The 19,145-nt window shown below is 36.5% G+C and overlaps 1 protein-coding gene across 1 annotated transcript; it reads right to left on the bottom strand.

Annotated features, from left to right (window-relative positions):
- Positions 1 to 1,256: 1,256 nt before the first annotated feature.
- On the bottom strand, positions 1,257 to 18,025 carry LOC121319806 (protein FAM3C-like). Its single transcript, XM_041257645.1, has 10 exons — positions 17,874 to 18,025; positions 12,144 to 12,203; positions 11,156 to 11,260; positions 10,206 to 10,232; positions 9,731 to 9,854; positions 6,619 to 6,677; positions 5,993 to 6,043; positions 5,794 to 5,878; positions 5,223 to 5,349; positions 1,257 to 2,214 (listed from the first exon to the last, which is right to left on the bottom strand). Exons 2-10 carry the CDS (start codon positions 12,154 to 12,156, stop codon positions 2,125 to 2,127), a joined length of 681 nt encoding a protein of 226 aa, XP_041113579.1. The 5' UTR covers positions 12,157 to 12,203; positions 17,874 to 18,025; the 3' UTR covers positions 1,257 to 2,124.
- Positions 18,026 to 19,145: the final 1,120 nt, after the last annotated feature.

Here is a 19,145-nt window from a genome sequence, read left to right as displayed (position 1 = left end):
TCTTACACACTGCCTTCTCGCGACATATACAACACTGGCTCACTCTGATAAGGCCAAGTCTCAGGAAGTAATGGTGCGTGCTGCGCTTATTTTTAAAATAATTTATAAAAAATACTCAATGCAAATACTTGTAAATAGCATGTTTACACAGATAACCGTGAACCAGAGTGTAGATGGGGTCTCGCTTTGTTTCAATTTGACAAACTTGTCAACACTACTCTGTTTTAAAGATCGCTCATCTAGTACAATTATTCCGAGAAAGTGGATTCGTAACTAAATATACTACGGTGTTTCCCTTGTCTGGTGAAATAAAAAAATAAAAAATACAGATAAAAACATTAAATTCTAAATAATGAAATGTATTATTTTTCTCAATAACAGTCGGAGAAATTCAGCGCTTACTCGCAAACACCTGCCTCTGCTCACGAATGCCTTCCATTTTCATGCAGAATACTGTGAACAGCCTCTACTTGCCTAGGATTGGCCAGCTGGCTAAAACTTGGCAGATATTTGATAATCCTATTGGTTAAACTTACAGTCGGTACATGCACCTGAAACACAGTTTATGTCCCAACCAGTTAACTTATGATTGGGCTACTGCAGAGACAATGCAGATATTCATTTGGTTAATAATATGGCAAAAGCCATTAAAAAAAAAAACAAACAAAACAAAAAAAATGTCAAGTACATACAAGCACAGCATAAGCGAGCAGCGCTGTCAGACTGCTGTGGTGCTTTTGTTGGAAAACTTGTTTAAAGTTTTCTTTATTTTCCCACGCTACGACCCACCAGAAAGTGTTCACCATCCATAATTTAAGAAGCTGCCGCGGGCATGATGGCCTGGCTTCGTGGGCACAATTTTGAGGACCACTGTTATACAGCAATACTGATTTGAGCTTCTGGTATCAGTTACCAAGGAATGGATGCATTTTTGGGGAATTCATGGGGTTTCATGGTAATTGATGCATGAAAGGAACTGAAAAGTTAGCCACATATGTAATTTACAATGGTGACGCCTCCCTCCTTTGCCCCATCGTCGCTGCTGAGTTGACGGACGGGAATCGAAGCAGCAGCCCCCTACCTCCAGGCTGACCTGAAACCAGGTAATACTATAATACATGAACATAACATTAATATTTTGGTGGAACTTCATCTGTAACGTTAAATAAAAAAGGACTACATTCAGCAAACTAAGTGATTGCATTTTTCCACATTCATAAAGCATGAAAACAAATCAAGTGAAAATAAATTAAAAATGGCATTATTAACATGGTTTTATTCCAGTAAACTCCAATTCACACCCTGTCTGTTTTAATAAACAATAGAATTACGATAAGGTTTAAATATTTGGAAAATATTTCATGAATAGTACGGACAAAACAAGTCAAAATAATGTGCTTTTAGGGGTCTTCCTTCTCTTCCAGCACCTCAAAAAATGCAGTTTAATCCCTACAGGTTTTCCACAATGCAAGCCTAATCAAACAATCAGTTTGTAGGTGGCTAATGTAACATGCAAGAAGAGACTTACTCCTTTCCCAGTGGAGCATCAGTGGATGACTGAGCGAAATACAACAAACAAATCAAACATATTCTACAGACTGGGCTACCATGATTGTCCTAAACTGTTAAATAAACAATACAAAACACACAGTATTAAAAAAGCATAAGATGGAACATATTAAGGGTGTTAGTTTTGCTCCATCTTTAACATAACTGATAAATATTGTGAAATGTTTACCCTAACTCTATAGTTATGATATACTTATGCATTGCTTTAAAGTTACATATTTAACTTAAAACAAAAATTTGGCTAAAGCAAGATTGCTGCACATTTTCACAAAGTTTAGCATTTTATGGCAATTAAAAGGGGAGCTGTAAAGAGAATTAAAATAAAAACACAATTAAAAAGTTAGATACAAAGGCATGCAGCTGGATTGGATTAAGGTCTTCATTATTTCGGGTCCTACACAGAAAGACGCTCAGAATTGTCACAGCAACGTTCATGCATTTGGTTAAAACCCTTGCAGTAAAGACTGCTGCTAGCACTAATAATATCTAAACCCATACCCAGTCTATATAAATATACAAATGTACAACAAAAAGATATTATCTTATATTCTTAATTTAATCAGATTTCTCGGGGATGCATCCTTCCATTTCCAAGACCTCAGGCCAGCCTTCATATTTATTGGTATCCTTGTTATTCTTGATGTGCTGCAAATGACAAGAATCATACCATTAGCAGGAAAAACCAGAGCCTCCTATACATTTCGTATAGCTAATGACAACTGAATAACAACAATGCTTCAACAGTAAGCACATTATCTATCTAATTATATCTACCTATAGATCATACAAAAAATGTTGAAATATCACACTTTGAATAACTTTGGTATACAATGGTATCTGTTCAGTATGTAGCAGTGGTGGGCAATTATATGAAAACTGTACTGATTGTGCACGCATTTCAATAGATGATATCGAAGTCTTTCAAAACAGAAAAATATAACAATTGCAAGATCAAATACATATATACAGTGTGTGTATACAATATATACACAGACACACACACACACACATATATATATATATATATATATATATATATATATATATATATATATATATATATATATACATATATATACACACACACACACACACACACACACACACACACACACTATATATATTATACACACACACACTGCCTTGAAAAAGTCTTCACACCCTTGAACATTTTTCACATTCTACTGCCTAAAAATACAATTCAAAATGCAAAATGCATTAAAGAGTTAGTTTCACTGATCTACACAATATAATCTACACTTTCAACATGAAAGAACAATTATTGAAATATTCAAAAAGTAAAAAAAAATTAAATTGCATAAGTCTTCACTTGAGTCGTTTTGGATAAGTGTCTACCACCTTACACAGCACACAGATGGTGCAGTTTTTACCCATTCTTCTTGGCAGAATAGCTCAAGCTATTTCAAATTGGCTGGGGATCATCTGTAGACTGCAGTCTTCAAGTCTTGCCACAGATTTTCTATAGGATTCAGGTCTGGGCTTTGACTAGGCCACTCAAAGACATTCACTTTCTTTTTGCTGAGCCACTCCATTGTTGCTTTTGCTTTGTGCTTAGGAGAATATTCTCCCCAGTCCCAGGTTTCTGGCAGACTGAAACAGGTTTTCCTCCAGGATCTGCTTGTACTCTGCACCATCTATCTTTCCCTCGATCTTCACAAGCCTCCCTGTCCCTGCTGCCGCAAATCATCCCCAAAACATAATGCTGCCACCACCATGCTTTACAGTAGGGATGGTGTTAGCAGGGTGATGTGCCGTGTTTGGCTTACGCCACACATATCGCTTAGCATTGAGACCAAAAAGTTCCACTTTGGTCTCATCAGATCACAAAACCTTCTCCCACATGCGTGCAGTGTCCCCTAAGTGTTTCTTTGCAAAAGCTATGCGGCACATCATATGGCTTTTTTTCAGCAGTGGCTTCCTTCTTGCCACCCTCCCATACAGGCCATGTTTGTGGAGTACTCTTGAGATTGGGGGAACAGTCAACATTTTCTCCAATCTCAGCGATAGACCTCTGTAGTTCTTTTAAAGTAATCTTACGCCTCACAGTGACCTCCCTCAGCAGTTTCCTTAAGCCACAGCTACTGACTTTGGAGGGACATTCTGATCGAGGCAGTGTCTTGGTGGTGCCAAACTCTTTCCACTTTCCAATGATGGACCTGACAGTGCCCCAAGGGATATTCAAAGATATTGAAAGTTTCTTATAGCCTTCCCCCAATCTGTACCTTTCAGTAACTTTATCCCGGAGTTCTTTTGGCAGCTCCATGTATGGCATGTTTTGCCATTTACTTCAAATTCACTTCATACAACAGAAACAGCTTGATTCTTCATCCAGGAGTATTCAAATTAGTTGAACTACTGTGATTGGACACAGGTGGGCTCTATTTAAATTATGTGCCTTGTTAAGCCAATTTCTTGTACCTGAGCTAATTTGGGTTTGCTATGACAAAGGGTGTGAAGACTTATGCAATCAGGACTTTTTAAAAAAAAAATTATTTTGAATTACTTTTTGAATATTTCTATAATTGTTCTTTCACGTTGAAAGTGTAGATGTTGTGTAGATCAATGAAACAAACTCAAACATCTCTTACACTGTCTTGTACACTGGGTATTCAGTACATATTTTACTCAAAACACTACAACTGCTACAGGTACCCCCCCCAATGTTTTGGCATAATAATATACCCTGCTTCACACATAACGATTAACGATTTGGTAGTGGATTATAATAAAACTTTTGTTTAATATGCATTATACAAATCAAAAGATCGAATTTTGCATGACATTTTAATGTGTGATTTATAATATTCAGACATTGTCAAACGACTTCTGTTAACAGAAAAAAAATAAAACCAAAAAAAACCAAAAAAAAACACAGTGCGTGAATGGTGTCTGACAAACCTTCAAAAGTTTAAAACAATTTTCAAATTCCTGGCTAGTGAACAAACCTGTGAATTTCCTAATACTGCCCTAAAATCAATCTTTATTTTATATAGCACCTTTCATAGTGGACCACCATCACAAAGCCCTTTATAAGATGCAGTAACAACAAGACAATAAAGAGAAATGCATAACACATGAAATGGTAGCAACAACACAACAGCTAATAGTAGATATCAGGCTTAAAGAGCATGGAAAGCAAAAGAGAACAGGTGGGTTTTGGTGAATTGATTTAAAGCGAGCGACGGTGGGAGCATCACGTACCAAAGCTGGGAGAGAGTTCCAAAGATAATAATAGCGGACAAAATACAATGAATGTGCATCTCTCAAAATAATACTGAACAAAGGGCCAATAATGCTTAATGCAGCATGCAAATACTGTTTGGTATCTAAACACCAATTAATTAAATAAATTAGTGTGTGGCGTTTCCCTACAAGACTGACAATGATTGACAAGTGACACTGTTTCGCAATTAACAGCTTTTTCCGAGTTTAATTAGGAAACTGAAATCAGCTGAAAATAAATTTAAAGGCATGTCACGTCAGATGTATTTCCAGAGTTTATAGCCATATGAGATTCTGCTTTCAACTAAAACTTAAGCAGCACAATATTGATTACATGTTCTTTTGTGGGCCAAGGCAAGTCAATACTGTAAATGCAAGGCAATCAAGCAAGGCATTTAAACATATTGTACCTGTTCAAATGGGCTCTTTGTTTTAATTCCTTTTCCTCCAACAAATATCCAGTTATCCCGAAAGCCAAGGGTGGCAATATTTGTACTTCCTAATTCACCGAGAAGATTCCGTGCTTCATCATTAAGTCTGCCAAACAAAAACCCCAAAATATTAAAAAGTACTGCATATCACTTCATGCAATTTCACTGGTCAAAAAGATTAAAACAAGGTAACACACAATCATACTCCTTATCAACATGAGCATAGAAAAGCGTTATATTTATAACGGCAAAACTAGAAAAGAGAGCATTACTGATTTAATAAGCAAATGTCATTCCAGATGCAATGGTTTATATAAAAGTAAAAAGGATTTGTGAAAAATCTGTCATATTTCCAGAGGTTAAAACAATTCTACTGGACTACTCAGAACAGAGCAGTCTACCAAGTACAAAGTCAATATCTCAGTGTTTTTCTAATCTGAAAAAAAAGCCATCTTCGGTAACAGGTCTAACTTAAGGGTGCCGTTAGAGTTTCCATAACACAGTAAATATGGTCTGTCACAAAAGGAAGGAACACACAATATAAACTTACTTAGTTGCACCATCATCAAAGGTGGCAATTAACACAACTGTCCCATCCTGGATGGTCTTGAGAAACTCGATTAAAGGCTTCACATCTGGAAAGCAAAGAAGTCAACATTAAGTAGGACACACTTAAAATAAAAGGGCAAGCTTTATTTTGGGGGGAAAAAAAACAAAAAAACGTTAAAAGCAACCAGTCAAGAACTTACCTCCATCCCACATGTCAAAAAACTTTGTATCCATTAATTCTCCAGTTCTACCTGTATATAAACAAAACAGTGCTTAATTAATGAAAAACTGTTGTCCAAAAGAAATCTATCTTTCCACTGTAATTTGTAACTATTTTAAATTGGATCAGTATAGCATTCTGTCTTTGTTGAACTAAAACTACTCTTGCATTATCACCTATGCCCACAAGAGAGCAATTGGGCAATCACTTTTTTTTCCACTAATGGATAAATTACATTTTTCATATATGTACAGACATATTAATTTTCCCAGAATGAGAACTTTACACTTGTATGAAGTTTGCAATGATACTTTATACAATAACTCAAACCATTTTGTTATGGCGCTTTGACTTGAGTTCACAGTGTATTGCCAGTTAAAAACACAAAAACAATTTTACAATAGTTGTTCACTAGATGGTGCTGATTCCTATAATTCTACTGCACATACACTTTGTATGATCCAGTCTCTGCTACATTTGGGATACCAAACCCAATATTTGAGTAAAGAATGGTTGCAAACATCAAAATGTTAAGGACAGAAATGAGATCCACGAAAGTGTGCAGCTATGTTAAAATGAGGACCCCAATCACTGAAACTAATTTACCATTTACTAAAGCTATATTCAATCCTCTTCCAACATTGTTCTTAACACCACTCATCAACCTGTAAAAGAAAAGAACAGTTACACACTGCGATTTACAACAGGCCATTACATTTCATAATATAATTACAAATGATTTTGCAGTTATTTGAACCTTTAGTATTTTCAGCAACACTAGTAATTATCACACTGTCAACATTGTATCTTTATAAATATGGGATCATTTGAAACCCACGCTACACTTCAACTAGTCTACAACAAAAATCACTTATTACATGTTATATCCAATTGTTATTTTACTTTAGAAATCACTAAACCAGCTTACAATTGTGGATAGAAATGTGGTTTGTTGCATGTGTTGGCTGAATTGTAATATTTTTGTTTATCATGATTTCCATTACGAGTAGATGTTAAAACTTCATGCTGATTTTAGTCTCGGCTCTCGCCAAGATAAGCACCAACTAACACACAGCTTTACAGTAAACTAATGTGATCTATCTGCATTTCCATCCATTTGCATTTTCATCCATCTGATGATCTAGATATCCTTCTGCCTGGTGTTGATGGCTAAAGTGTAATGCTGGCTCCAGGGATCACCTTATTTTGCCTCCCTGGAGCATCAGCACACACAACGGCTGCGATGTTGGCTCCGGGGATCAACCACAGTACGGCCTCCCCAGCGCCTCAGCATCCCAGCCGTCTGGATTGAGCTGAGTAGGGTACATCTCTGGGGTCTTCAAGTGGGCAGCTTCCATTCTTGGGTGTTTCGTCGACTAGCCCACAACACCTCAAGAGGGCTTGTGAGATAGCAGGGAGGGGGTTAAAATCCTCCCTGCTAAAAAAAAATGTGAGAATGCACGTTTGGGTGAATGGACTAAAGGTTTAATTGTTTAATTGGGTAATTGTTTTATTGTTTTGTTATCCCCTGCACCTGGTGGTAATTGTAAATTAGAGCCAGGTGCAGGGTATTTAAGAGAGGCAGCCAGTCTGCTCGGGCTGCTGCTGAGTGAGGAGCCCGACTGTGTGTGTGTGTGAGCAGTCGTTTTCTGAGGAAGGTATCGTGTGAAACTTGTGTGAGTTTGAGTTTTGTGTGGGTTTGTGGCAGGTAAACGGCGTATCCGTCCTGCGAGCTAGTCAGGAATCTGCAACGAATGTTTAGTCAGTGCTCCGAAGGAGCTAGGTGTTTGTTTTGTTTTTGTTGTAATTAAAAGGTGCGCATCAGTGGTATTTTTCTTTCAATCTTGTGTGTTGTCCGTGATTTGAGAAGGGAAAAGAACACAAGCGGGTCTGGTTGGTAAGCCGGCCATCACAGGGCTCGATGGAGACACTTCGTTCTAGCACCAGTGGCCACAGCAGCCTTGGCAGTAGACCAAACTGAAAGCACCAGAGTTTCAGTTTGCCCGGTAAAGCGCTGCTTTATATGCTCTGCAACCCTTCTACTGCTTGTTGTCTCACTTCCCACACAAGCTGTGTCCATTTGGTCCTCTTCATACCATCTCCCAAGACTTTTCATTGGCTTCTCAGACACCGCTGATATTGCCTCACGATTAATGCAGAACCTTTTATCCACTACTTTGCCTTTAAGTATAGAGACTCTCCTTGATTTAGCAGACTTGAATTTCATTCCATTCACTTTACTGGTTAATTTGCCCAATAACCAATTAGTGCAGGCTACTGTTGTAGTCATGGTTGTCATGTCATCCATGTATGGGCGAATTGGTTGTAGTCACATTCCAGAAGCCAAGCACTCTCCTCCCACTACCCATTTAGATACCCTAATAATGACTTCCATTGCCATAGTAAAAGCCAGTGGAGAAATGGTGCATCTTGCCATTATTCCAACTTCTAGGCATTGCCATGTAGTGCTCAATTTTTAAGCTGAAAAACTAAATTGCAAATCTCCAAAGTAGGCTAAACTATGTTGGTAATAAGTAGGCTATTCTGCTGCAGTCGCGGGTCTGTGCTAGTTTTAATCGAGAAATTGGTCGTGTTCTTATAGCGCAGATTTCCACAGTGCTGCACAGAATCGCTGTAGACATCACTCAACACCCAGAGAAATATGTGCAGATTTTGCACATCCCAGCGCAGCTTTGAAATGTTACTATCGGAGGATGGCTACCTCTGTGAACCAAAGGCACGATGCAAAGATCACGAGTTACCTGCTAATCGTAAATAACCACTAAAACTACTGCCGCCACCTTGTTAGCAGAGACCAATGACATTTTATCATTAACAGCCTTGTCAACACTATATTAAATAAATAAATCAATTATTTAAACAAACATACTGCACTAAATCCGTGACAAGTGATGTATAATTTTACTAAAGTTAATGTTAATCAATTACATTAAACTGACTACTGATAATCCAGACAAACGTAAATATAGCACGTTGAAAATGTGTTCTGTGCTGCAAGGTTTGGACAAGGCGTTTCTCTAAAAGCTACGTGTGACGTCAGAAAGACAGCAGCCAAGAGCAGCTGGCGCAGCAAACTCTGGGTAAGAGAACACAGCATGGAAATGTGTATTCTGTGTCGTTGACCATTTCCTTCAAAACCATTATCAAAATACAGTATCAGTTCACAAAAAAATCTTCCTCAGACACTTTGCTAAGGCTGCAAGTACCATCGCTTGATTGTACCAAAGCGTGTTTGCAGTTCAAAAACGCTTAACCGTTGTATAAAGGAATTACTATAATTGCGGTGTAGAATAAAAGGAACAGTATAAATACCGTAATTGTATCTAAACCGCTGTATACTGCAAAACCGGTATACCAACCATCCCTATTCCCCTTGATAACATAGAGCTGGATACCACCGACAAGCTAAACCCTGCCAGTCCCATATAATAAATGAAGGCATTTGGATAACAGACATCAAAATATTGCCAAAAATCTAAGGGTCTCTTCATTATATCCCCTTTGATTCAATTTCATGTCATGTTGAGCAAGAACATCTAATGAACTGATGGAGTGCGAGACAGTTTTCTTGATGTCAACTAGATGAAAAAGACCCAGTCTACATTAACAATTTAACATATACACAAGGCAACAGTAACCATTCTATGGTTACTCCTGTATTTCTGTAAAACTGGAAAAACAGAAAATATATACTTACACATTATCTTCCAAGCACATCTTTGGCCCAACAACACTTGCTGCCCCACTTGCCATTTTGAATGCAAAATGCTTCTCCGGACAGGGTTTTGAAAGTCCACATTTATACCTCGGAGGTTTTGTAGCTGAATGAAAAAGGCAGATGAATTCAAATGTCATTCAACTAGAAAATGTTATCCACAGCGAAGACTTATTTCAGCTTAAAGGGAAATGCAAGTGAAGTCATTAAAATGTTTGTTTTATATCTGATTAAAGTAGACGCTTAGAAAAATGGTGCAATTTTTCAGTAACATTCAGCATACTGGATCATGTATGATTGGTCAATTTGACATGTCAGCAGCTAGAAGTGTTTTGAAAGACAATACTCTTCAATATAACAAATATATTACAATGAGCAATGTATGAAATTTATATCTCAAATGTGATAAAGACTTTACTATAACACAGTGCTAAGCAAAATAAATTAAATAACTTACAATGTGAATGAGACACAGCTGACCTTGCTGTTAAAAAAATAAACAAACAAAAAAAACACAAACATTATCAGAAAAGTTAAGCAATGCTTTTAAATGGTCTGAACCTCTCTTCAGAAATATAGGTTCGCTTTTCGTAGAGTGCTAGGACACAGCACTTAGTTCTGTTAATGCAAAGTGTCCCTGCCTTTTCTTTCTGTAACTTTATTTGAAGTCCCTAATAAATGACTTGGTTGTTTAAGACCTAGTTATCCCAGTACAAGTGTGAACACAAAGCAAGATTAGGAAAAAGAAAAGCAGGGAAAACCTGAGAAACAGATGAGAAAACTTGCTCTATGCAAATATTTTAGATTTGTCGATGAAGCTGAAAAGGTCTTTTATTCTCGATAAGAATGATGCATCCCCCAATTTCTTTACCACCTGGCTTAACATGTTATTTGTATATGTACTGTATCTTTAAAATACATGCGCTTTGGGCAAAGTAATTTGTTGTACATGTCAAGGTTCTCCCAAGACTCCAGGTCAAGAAGGCATAGTGCTCCATTTGTGGTTTTATTAAATCCACAAACTATGCATGGCTAACACTGCAAGCTAATCAGACTTCAATAGTGAATGAGCATACCTTCGATTACAACTGGTATGGGGCTGAAAGAAACTCTCAAGTTAAGCACTCTGCTGCATATTATATGAGTCTGCCTTTTGTTGGTCTACATTAAGATATAAATACACTGTATATAATATTTTCACAGAAATCAATTGCTCTTAATTAGCATTTTCAGTAGCTGAAGTTTCAGTAAAACCTATTTTATGATGAAATAACACACACACTTACAATGCTTGAAACTTTGCTGTAGTTTTGGGAGCCTCTTTACTAGGTTGTCAATAAAAAAATTTGAATCTGTTCTCAACTGACTTACCCTGTCAAATAAAAAAAAAGACAATGAAAAACTTACCAAAGATATTTCCTAAATTGGTATCCATTTTGAATTCAAAAACTTGAGAAGCAACATACAAGGCCAATACAAATCCTACAACCACCACAGAAAACTTTACAAACCCTGTAAAAGAAACAAGGATCAATTTCTACAGAACAAAATCAATTGCAACCAATAATTAGGAAGTAAGTGTCCTCACGGAATACTGTAAATACAAGTACAGAAGAGTCAATTATTCAAACTAATTGGGACTGATACTAGTTCGTATAATCGATTTGTATGGATAATCGAACAGGTATTAACAATTACTGTACCATTAATAATGTATAGAATAAAGTTAACATACACAAGTACTTACTGATGATACATAGTTAATAACCTATTCTATCAAATTAGAATAGATTCTCTAATTTTGTGTTAGAGATTTCGTTTGTTACAACTGTTTATTTGGGGCTATGTGAGCTGTGTCTTTTGTCTGCATTTTTATTTATTTTTTGTTTAATAAATATGCGCAGCAGCGCATCAACCCAGATCATGCGTCTGTATCAACCTCGTGGTCTGGGTATGTCACCACAAAGCCATCCTGCCACAAGCCCTTACTTACGAAAAAGAAGAAAAATCAAGAACGAGGTGACGGTTTTAATTTGCTTAACTGCAACAATTTAAAAGCACACAATGCTCAAGGTTTTGGTGGTCTGAATAATTGCTATACACCACACGTAATTCATCATGTGATTACATGTGCATCCGGTTGATTAGACATTATGGTTGAATAATTGACTCTACTGTAATGTTAAAACCTGCTAATGTTTATCGATTTTTTTGTATGTGCAATTATGTATGGAGATAATAATACCGACAATAAAAACTTCACAAAAACAAACAAAAGCGAATTAAAAAATCTCCCTTTCAGTAATGCTGGATTAATAACCAAGACACACGTAACTGCATTTGGTGAATCCAAGAACAATGCTGTTGCACAATACTTTCATAACGTCTTGCTTACCGGCTACTCTCATTCTTTCAGATTGTTTCTTTGCTGCTCCAGTGGAGGGATTCTGGATACCTTTGTATGACAAAGAGAAATTTATGAAAAAGCACTTAAATCTAATATCTATACTGTACACAGTTAATGAAGTATTGATTTGTGTTCAATAATATTAGATCATAATCAAGAAACTGGACATTCAAAAATAGACAATTTCAATAGATCAGGTTGTCACATGGGAATGTATTTAATTCAACTCAGCAAGAATGCAAGGAGCTCATATAGATACACAGTTCTACAGAACATGCTACATCTTTGTGAAAATAACAACCTACATGTCTTGCCATTTACTTTTTTTATAGGTTACACCATTATCATACTTACAGTAGATGTACAATACATTTAGAATTGTTCATTAAAACTACGTATACCCTTCTTTAATATTATTATACAATTTTGTTCCGTTTCATTTGCATACAAACCTATAAAACACTTACAAATGGTTAATTTAGAAATACTAAGTGAAACTTTGTAAATTCAATGACAAACCACAAACCATACTTCTCTCAACAAAAGTAAAATATTACGAACTTTGACAGAAATTACATCTCTGGGGACTATAGGTATGTGAGTATTTCAAGCTACATAAGAATTAAATTTTTTGATCAAAAACCGTCCACTACCCCCTGTGACCAGGATGCCAAGTGGTGATGTCAGACCAGGAAGTTACACAGACAACAGTACTGGTGTTGAATGCACTGGTGCTCAAGTTTAATTATAAATCAAAAGATTTAACAAAATAAAAAACACAGAAAAAACAAAATGGCACAATGGCCGAGAATAAATAGACAAACAAAACAGTGGACAACCCAAAACAAGTACCGTGCTGATCCTTCCAGCACAAGTAGCAATTGTTATTTATTTTAAGCTTTTTCTCCTCTCCCGTTCTCCACCTCTGAACACGCTAACTCTGTGTTCCTCAAAACTGACTTTATGCAGCTGTGCCAGGACTCGCTTGCTTATTCAATCGTTCACTTGAATCCCAGCACAGTCTGCACGTGAACTCATTTGTGGAATCTCTGTGCCCCCATAGAAATACCCACTTTAATCTGTACGTGAAGTGGTTGTGAAATCTCCATGCCCAAATACAAATATACATTTTAAATCACCCGTGCTACACAACCCAAGCTATACCCCGGGAACCAATACATACATAAAACACCAATGGACAATACAAAATAAACAAAATACACCCAGGGGCAGGGGGTACCCAGTCACACCCCCACATTGTACATTTAAAAAACGTTTTATTACTGTATTTCTACAGTTCAGATACAGTATGTCAACCTCAACCCCATACACAAACAAGAGTTTGATCATTAATCTTTTAAGGCATATCTTACAAAGCTACAGTAATAGAGTATGAATGAAAAGCAAAGCCATTCAGCAGCAAAAAGTAAAAATAACAACCTTTCATGACAGTACCGCTCAGGTTATGTTGTAGGGGAGTGTTGAGTTCACTTAACCTTTGGATCTCAAAAATCCATCGACGTGGGAGTCGCCACATTCACTACTGCCAATATCTGAACAGGAATTTGTGCAATAGGCTTGAAATGGAACATTTGGTTATTGGCAACGGTGATACAATATATGAAAGTTACTGTCATGCACAGGGTTCCCTCTAAGCTTTTTAGATACTGAGAAACTTGCCACTTTGACTGAGAGTGTAACTTATCTGTGAGAAGCCTCTGGCCTCGCATTAACCCTTTTAATATATTTTTGTTGCATTATACAATTTTGAAACAATATTCGAACACAAGTATCTCAACAACGTCACAATTTACTTTAAATTTAAACAAGACATTTATTGTGGCTCTGCCTCTGATTTTTAATCATCCTCTGATCCTATGCAGCCCTGTCGGTTGTTATCATAGATATAGACTGCATGCTTAACTGGTGGCCTGTATAAAATTGCTTATACTACTGCATAAAACACTGGGATCTGCACTGCCTTCAATTATAACCGTCTTTAGGGCTACTAATTGTTTCATTCTTGGGACTACCACATTCCGTTTTTCAAAAATGTCCAATTCCATGTGTTCCCACTTTTTATCAACGTATTAATTAAATATGGCATTTGAATATAAATAAGGTTGCTATTTAATACAAGTAAATTAATAAATATTACCACAATTAATTTTTTTTTCAAACACTCTTGTTGCTGTAATAGTAAGTAAAGCACCTGAAGACACTTCAAACCCGTCAATGTTTATAGACATCACTTGACTCTTTGCTGGCATTAAAATAAGCAGGAAAACCTAAGAATTATAACAGTATAAAAATACCTGGTTTAGATTATTGCTGGCATTTACAAAAACAATTAAAAATATGAAACAGTTTGGTAACAGACCAGCAATGTTATGTGAGAGTAATCCTATGTAAAACAGTACTCCAAATTAAGTTTAGCATTTTACTGGTATTATAATAATAATAATAATAACCAGGATAAAATATGAAACACCGATAAAGGCGTGTACTGACTAGTTGCTCTAAAACAGGTTCACTGCTATTACCAGACTGTAATTTAAATAGCATCCCTTTTAATGTAAGCGCATAATTAATCCTCTCAATTGTTTCTTTCCTAATTGCAGTGTTATTTGCGAGATTTAACAAGAGGCGTGTCTCCAGACAGAATGTCTTTATGAAACCAAGTGTGTAGTGTAGTAACTACACCCTTCACACAGTAAAGCGACACATTTCCTTTAAGGATTGTATGGCTATAAAAATAGTTTTGAGCGCATTTCTTCATCATCAGAAAATATAATTCAATTAAGAAACACCCATTGTTTAAAATTGCTAATTATAGCTTTATTAAAAGGTAGGTAGCGTGGAAAAAAATTTACTAAACAATAATGAAATAAGCAATTAGTTTAGCTTACTTACTTCGGGAAAGCGCCGCCTTGATCGAAGTACCTCAGGTCTTACTTTTTCAGCATAGAAGAATGCAGTGTTTTGTCATTGTTGCTATCTTATTTGCTTCCTTGTTCTCTACATGTTTATGACTAGCATTATGATATTTAATGGCATTGACTCGTACATGATCACACAAATTACAGAAAAACTTTAAGAATGCTATCCCACCATCCTCATAGAGATAATCAGATTTTTTTAAAGCTCTACCTTACTGAAAATTAAATAATGCACATGGTATGTCTTCAGTTACTGTACACTTAATTACATTTTTACCCATTTCAAATTGCTTGATTTTTTTAAATGGTTGTTTTTTTATAAGGGGAAATAATACAAAAACCATCAAAGTGTGAGTATTGTGATGTAACTTGAACAGCTATATTGTGGCGACATGCATTCCCTTGGCACGGTTCTGAATATCATTTCCTGTCAGAATGCTCACTTATATGGAAGTGCATTTTTGGCTGCAGCCTAGGGTAACCAGAATATTCTGGTAGATACGGTCTTTAGTTTTGGGAGTCTTGTTTACTTGGATTAAGTAATGAGCTTATCACATATATTTAGTTATGTACTAGGCACAAGTTCAATGTTTGCTAAACTTTGGCAATCCAAACATCACTTCATCAGGATGAGGTGACCTAATTTATAAGTGTCAATTGTACCTTTGTGTAACATCGGTTTGCTGAAAAAGAAGTGCTGTTCCCGTTTTATATTAGAAAATAATGAGATTGAAGTTTATAGACTGGTTTCTTGCCAATTTCATCGGTCACCTGGACCAATTTCAAACCATATCTGTTTCCATCAGAAGCATTTCTTGAGAAGGAAAAACAACTGTACTTTAAGCCAGGAAATTTAAACCTGCTTTTTTCATCTGCGGATAATAAAAAACATCAAACCATTTTTGTCTGTCAGAGACTGTGCTACTGTCCTGAATGCTCTGGCGACAGCTCATCTTGACTATGGCAGTGCTCTGTATGTAGGCTTACCGGGGTGCAGGACTAGGCTGCTCCACAGCATCCAGAATGCCTCAGCCAGACTCTTAAGTGGTCTGTATCATCAAGGCCATACTTCCCACATATTGCTTAATTTACATTGGCTCCCAATCAAACAATGAGCCCAGTTTAATTTACTCTGTCTAATTACAAAGCTCTCTACCAACAAGGGCCAAAATATCTGGCTGAAAAACTGCTGATTTACAACCCAAATAGGAATCGGAGGTCTTCAAATACTATGATCTTGTGCCAACCACGTTTTAAATTAAAACTGTTTGGTGCTCGAGCATTCTCAGTCATTGGTCCAAGGATCTGGAATGCTCTTCCAGCTGAACTCGCCTCACCTCAGAGATTATTCCATTCAAAAAAATAAATAAATAAATAAAAACATTTTTGTTTAGTAAATTGTGCTAAATCTGGAAGTCTATTAAGTTCTATTTCAATATCTTTATGTTTGTTGTGCGTAGGGTCTGTGCTTATTTTATTTAATATTTACTTTTATATGTGTTGCAAAGATTCTAGACCGACTGATACGCAAGACTGGGTTTAGGACATTGTGCAGCGCTCTGAAATCACTCTGTGGTCTGATGCGCTTTAGAAATTATATAAATAAATAAAAATAAATAAATATGTATAATATAGGTACACGGTATGGATTTGTGATTATGAATTGTTCAGTTACAAAAGTTGTCAATACATGTTGAGTTTTTTCACATCGTCAGTCTATAGAAAGGGCAAGACTAACTTAGTATCGTACTTAGCCTCTAGAGGGCAGCAGCAGTTATTTGGGGTTCGTTGCAATTTTTAGTACGCAGCCGGGTTCTATCTTAATCTGCCATATTCGTTGCAATTGGTATTAACTTGCGTATTAGTTCAGCACATAGCTCCGTACTAACCACGGGATCAGTACACTGCTTTACAGATCGTTGCAATTGACCCTAAAGGACTAGGGCCGGGCGGAGGAAGCAGCGCCAGTGGGATGATATCAGTTGTTTTGTTAAATAAAAGTGTTAAAGAAAATTACTATTTGAACAGCTACTTAATTTTTTTTTGCCTGACCACTTGGTGCCGAAGACTTAGTTACAATGAAAACGAATATGCCTAAGAAAGTAAACAGTGTGCATGATATACCTGTTATACACTGCTGAATCTTTCGTATAACCCCTCCTTGTGTCTGAACATTTCGTAGTGTTAACTGTAACATACGTTCTCCTTTAGAACAAGCAGCAGGGGTAGCAGGGCACAGACCATTATAAATAAATACATCGCGTTCTGAACACAAGGTACACCACCACTAAATACAGCCTGGCAGGAGAGAAGCAGTATAGAATAGGAATGACCAGGTGCTACAACTTACTCATACAGCTCAGGCGTTGTTCGGTGTTCCATAATTAGAAACACAAGTTACTAAACTACCGTATCTTATCGAGAAAATCACCAGTCCATCACACTCTGGTCTGGGTTATACAGAATCTTTTTTTTTTTTTTAAATCGTCATTTTTTAAATCATAATATTGTCTTTTTTTTTTTTTTTTTTTTTTTTTTTTAGTAAATACAAAATTCAATATCGAATGTATGTACAAATAAATTCACAAGTGATTTAATTTCATTTAAATTATAAATAATGCAATGTTATCACATGACATAGGCTAGGCTACTGCTGAGAGTACAGTCATTTTGCAAGCACATTCAAAACAATGCGGTTATTTGTTGTTGTTTTAAAACATCAAATATGACAGCACTTATTGTTCCAAAAAATGATTCTGTAAAGTCCAGCTGCTCTTACCTGGTCAGTGCCACAGAGACAGGTACTACGTTACCTATGATTAATCTGGATACCAGAAAACCAGGAAATGCATTAATCGTTAATCTAAGATATTATTTTAAAAATAGAGGCTCCTTAGTCCAACCCAAGAGCAGATTAGTAACAACTGCAAAATTTACGATGACGTTTTTCCCAACACTACTGCCCCCTGTCTTGGAGGACTCAGTGCATTGTCTGAAAACACACCATACCAGTCGTGATTTTGGAAATCCCAGTAGTACTAAACACATACATTTCACGTCCCTTAACTGTACAGTTAACTTATTGTTTGCATTATAAATGGAAGTTTTTGTGAACAAAAGCAAAGCATCTCAGGGCCCTAAAAAAGCGTGAAATGGCATATCTGATCTAATGGTTTGTGAACATTAATTATGTATATATGAAAAGGTTTTATCACTGCTATGGGTCAGAGGCTAAAAAAATGTGGCAGTGAAACCATTCTTGCTGGACAGTGCCAGTAATGGAATTTACATTAATTAATAAAAACATAACACAGCTGTGTACCAAATATTAAACAAAGTATTCTATCTCCTTACCCGTTTTAAGACTAAACTTAAAAGCCACCTCACCTCAATATGGCTGTCATATAAGATCTGAGGTCTATGTCATGATCAGCAATACAATTAACATCCATTGTGTAGATAACCCAGCAATATGAAGTCATTACCTCAAAAAACCAAAAAGTCATATGACCACAGTATAACAGCCATCTTAGGGTTTTCTGTGACACTGAAAATATAAATGCAGCATCTCAAATGGTTATGGAGATACTGAAATATTGACAAGTGCATATACTATAAGCTCCCTCAAGGGGTGAGACAGAACCAGGTGAGTCACTACGTAGGCAAATACAATTAGTCAATTTCAATGACCTAGAAGTAGCATACTAACTTGAGATGATCCTGTGGTTAGTACAGAGGACAGTACTAACGATAGTCTGCATGACAGTTTAAATTGCAATCAGACCAGGAATTATGCAGCAAAGAAAAGGCTTTTCGATACTAGTGGAGAAATAAAATGTGTCCAGCACTGGCATTCCTGCAAGGAATTCCAAAGCTGCTACATAGAACAGGAGGAAAGAACCCGCTTCAACCCAGGACACTGGAAAAGGACATTGTAGGATCAAAATTACATAAAGAGCTTTGTACGCAAAAGTAAGTCTGTCTAGTATATGTGTTAATTCTGTTTGTGCTGTTTGTTCAGTAACTAGTCCACAGTGTGTTCACAAAGTTT

Source organism: Polyodon spathula, chromosome 8 (genome assembly GCF_017654505.1).
Source record: "Polyodon spathula isolate WHYD16114869_AA chromosome 8, ASM1765450v1, whole genome shotgun sequence".
In the NCBI taxonomy this organism is placed as follows: domain Eukaryota; kingdom Metazoa; phylum Chordata; class Actinopteri; order Acipenseriformes; family Polyodontidae; genus Polyodon; species Polyodon spathula.
This window is presented reverse-complemented; position numbering and strand designations above follow the sequence as displayed.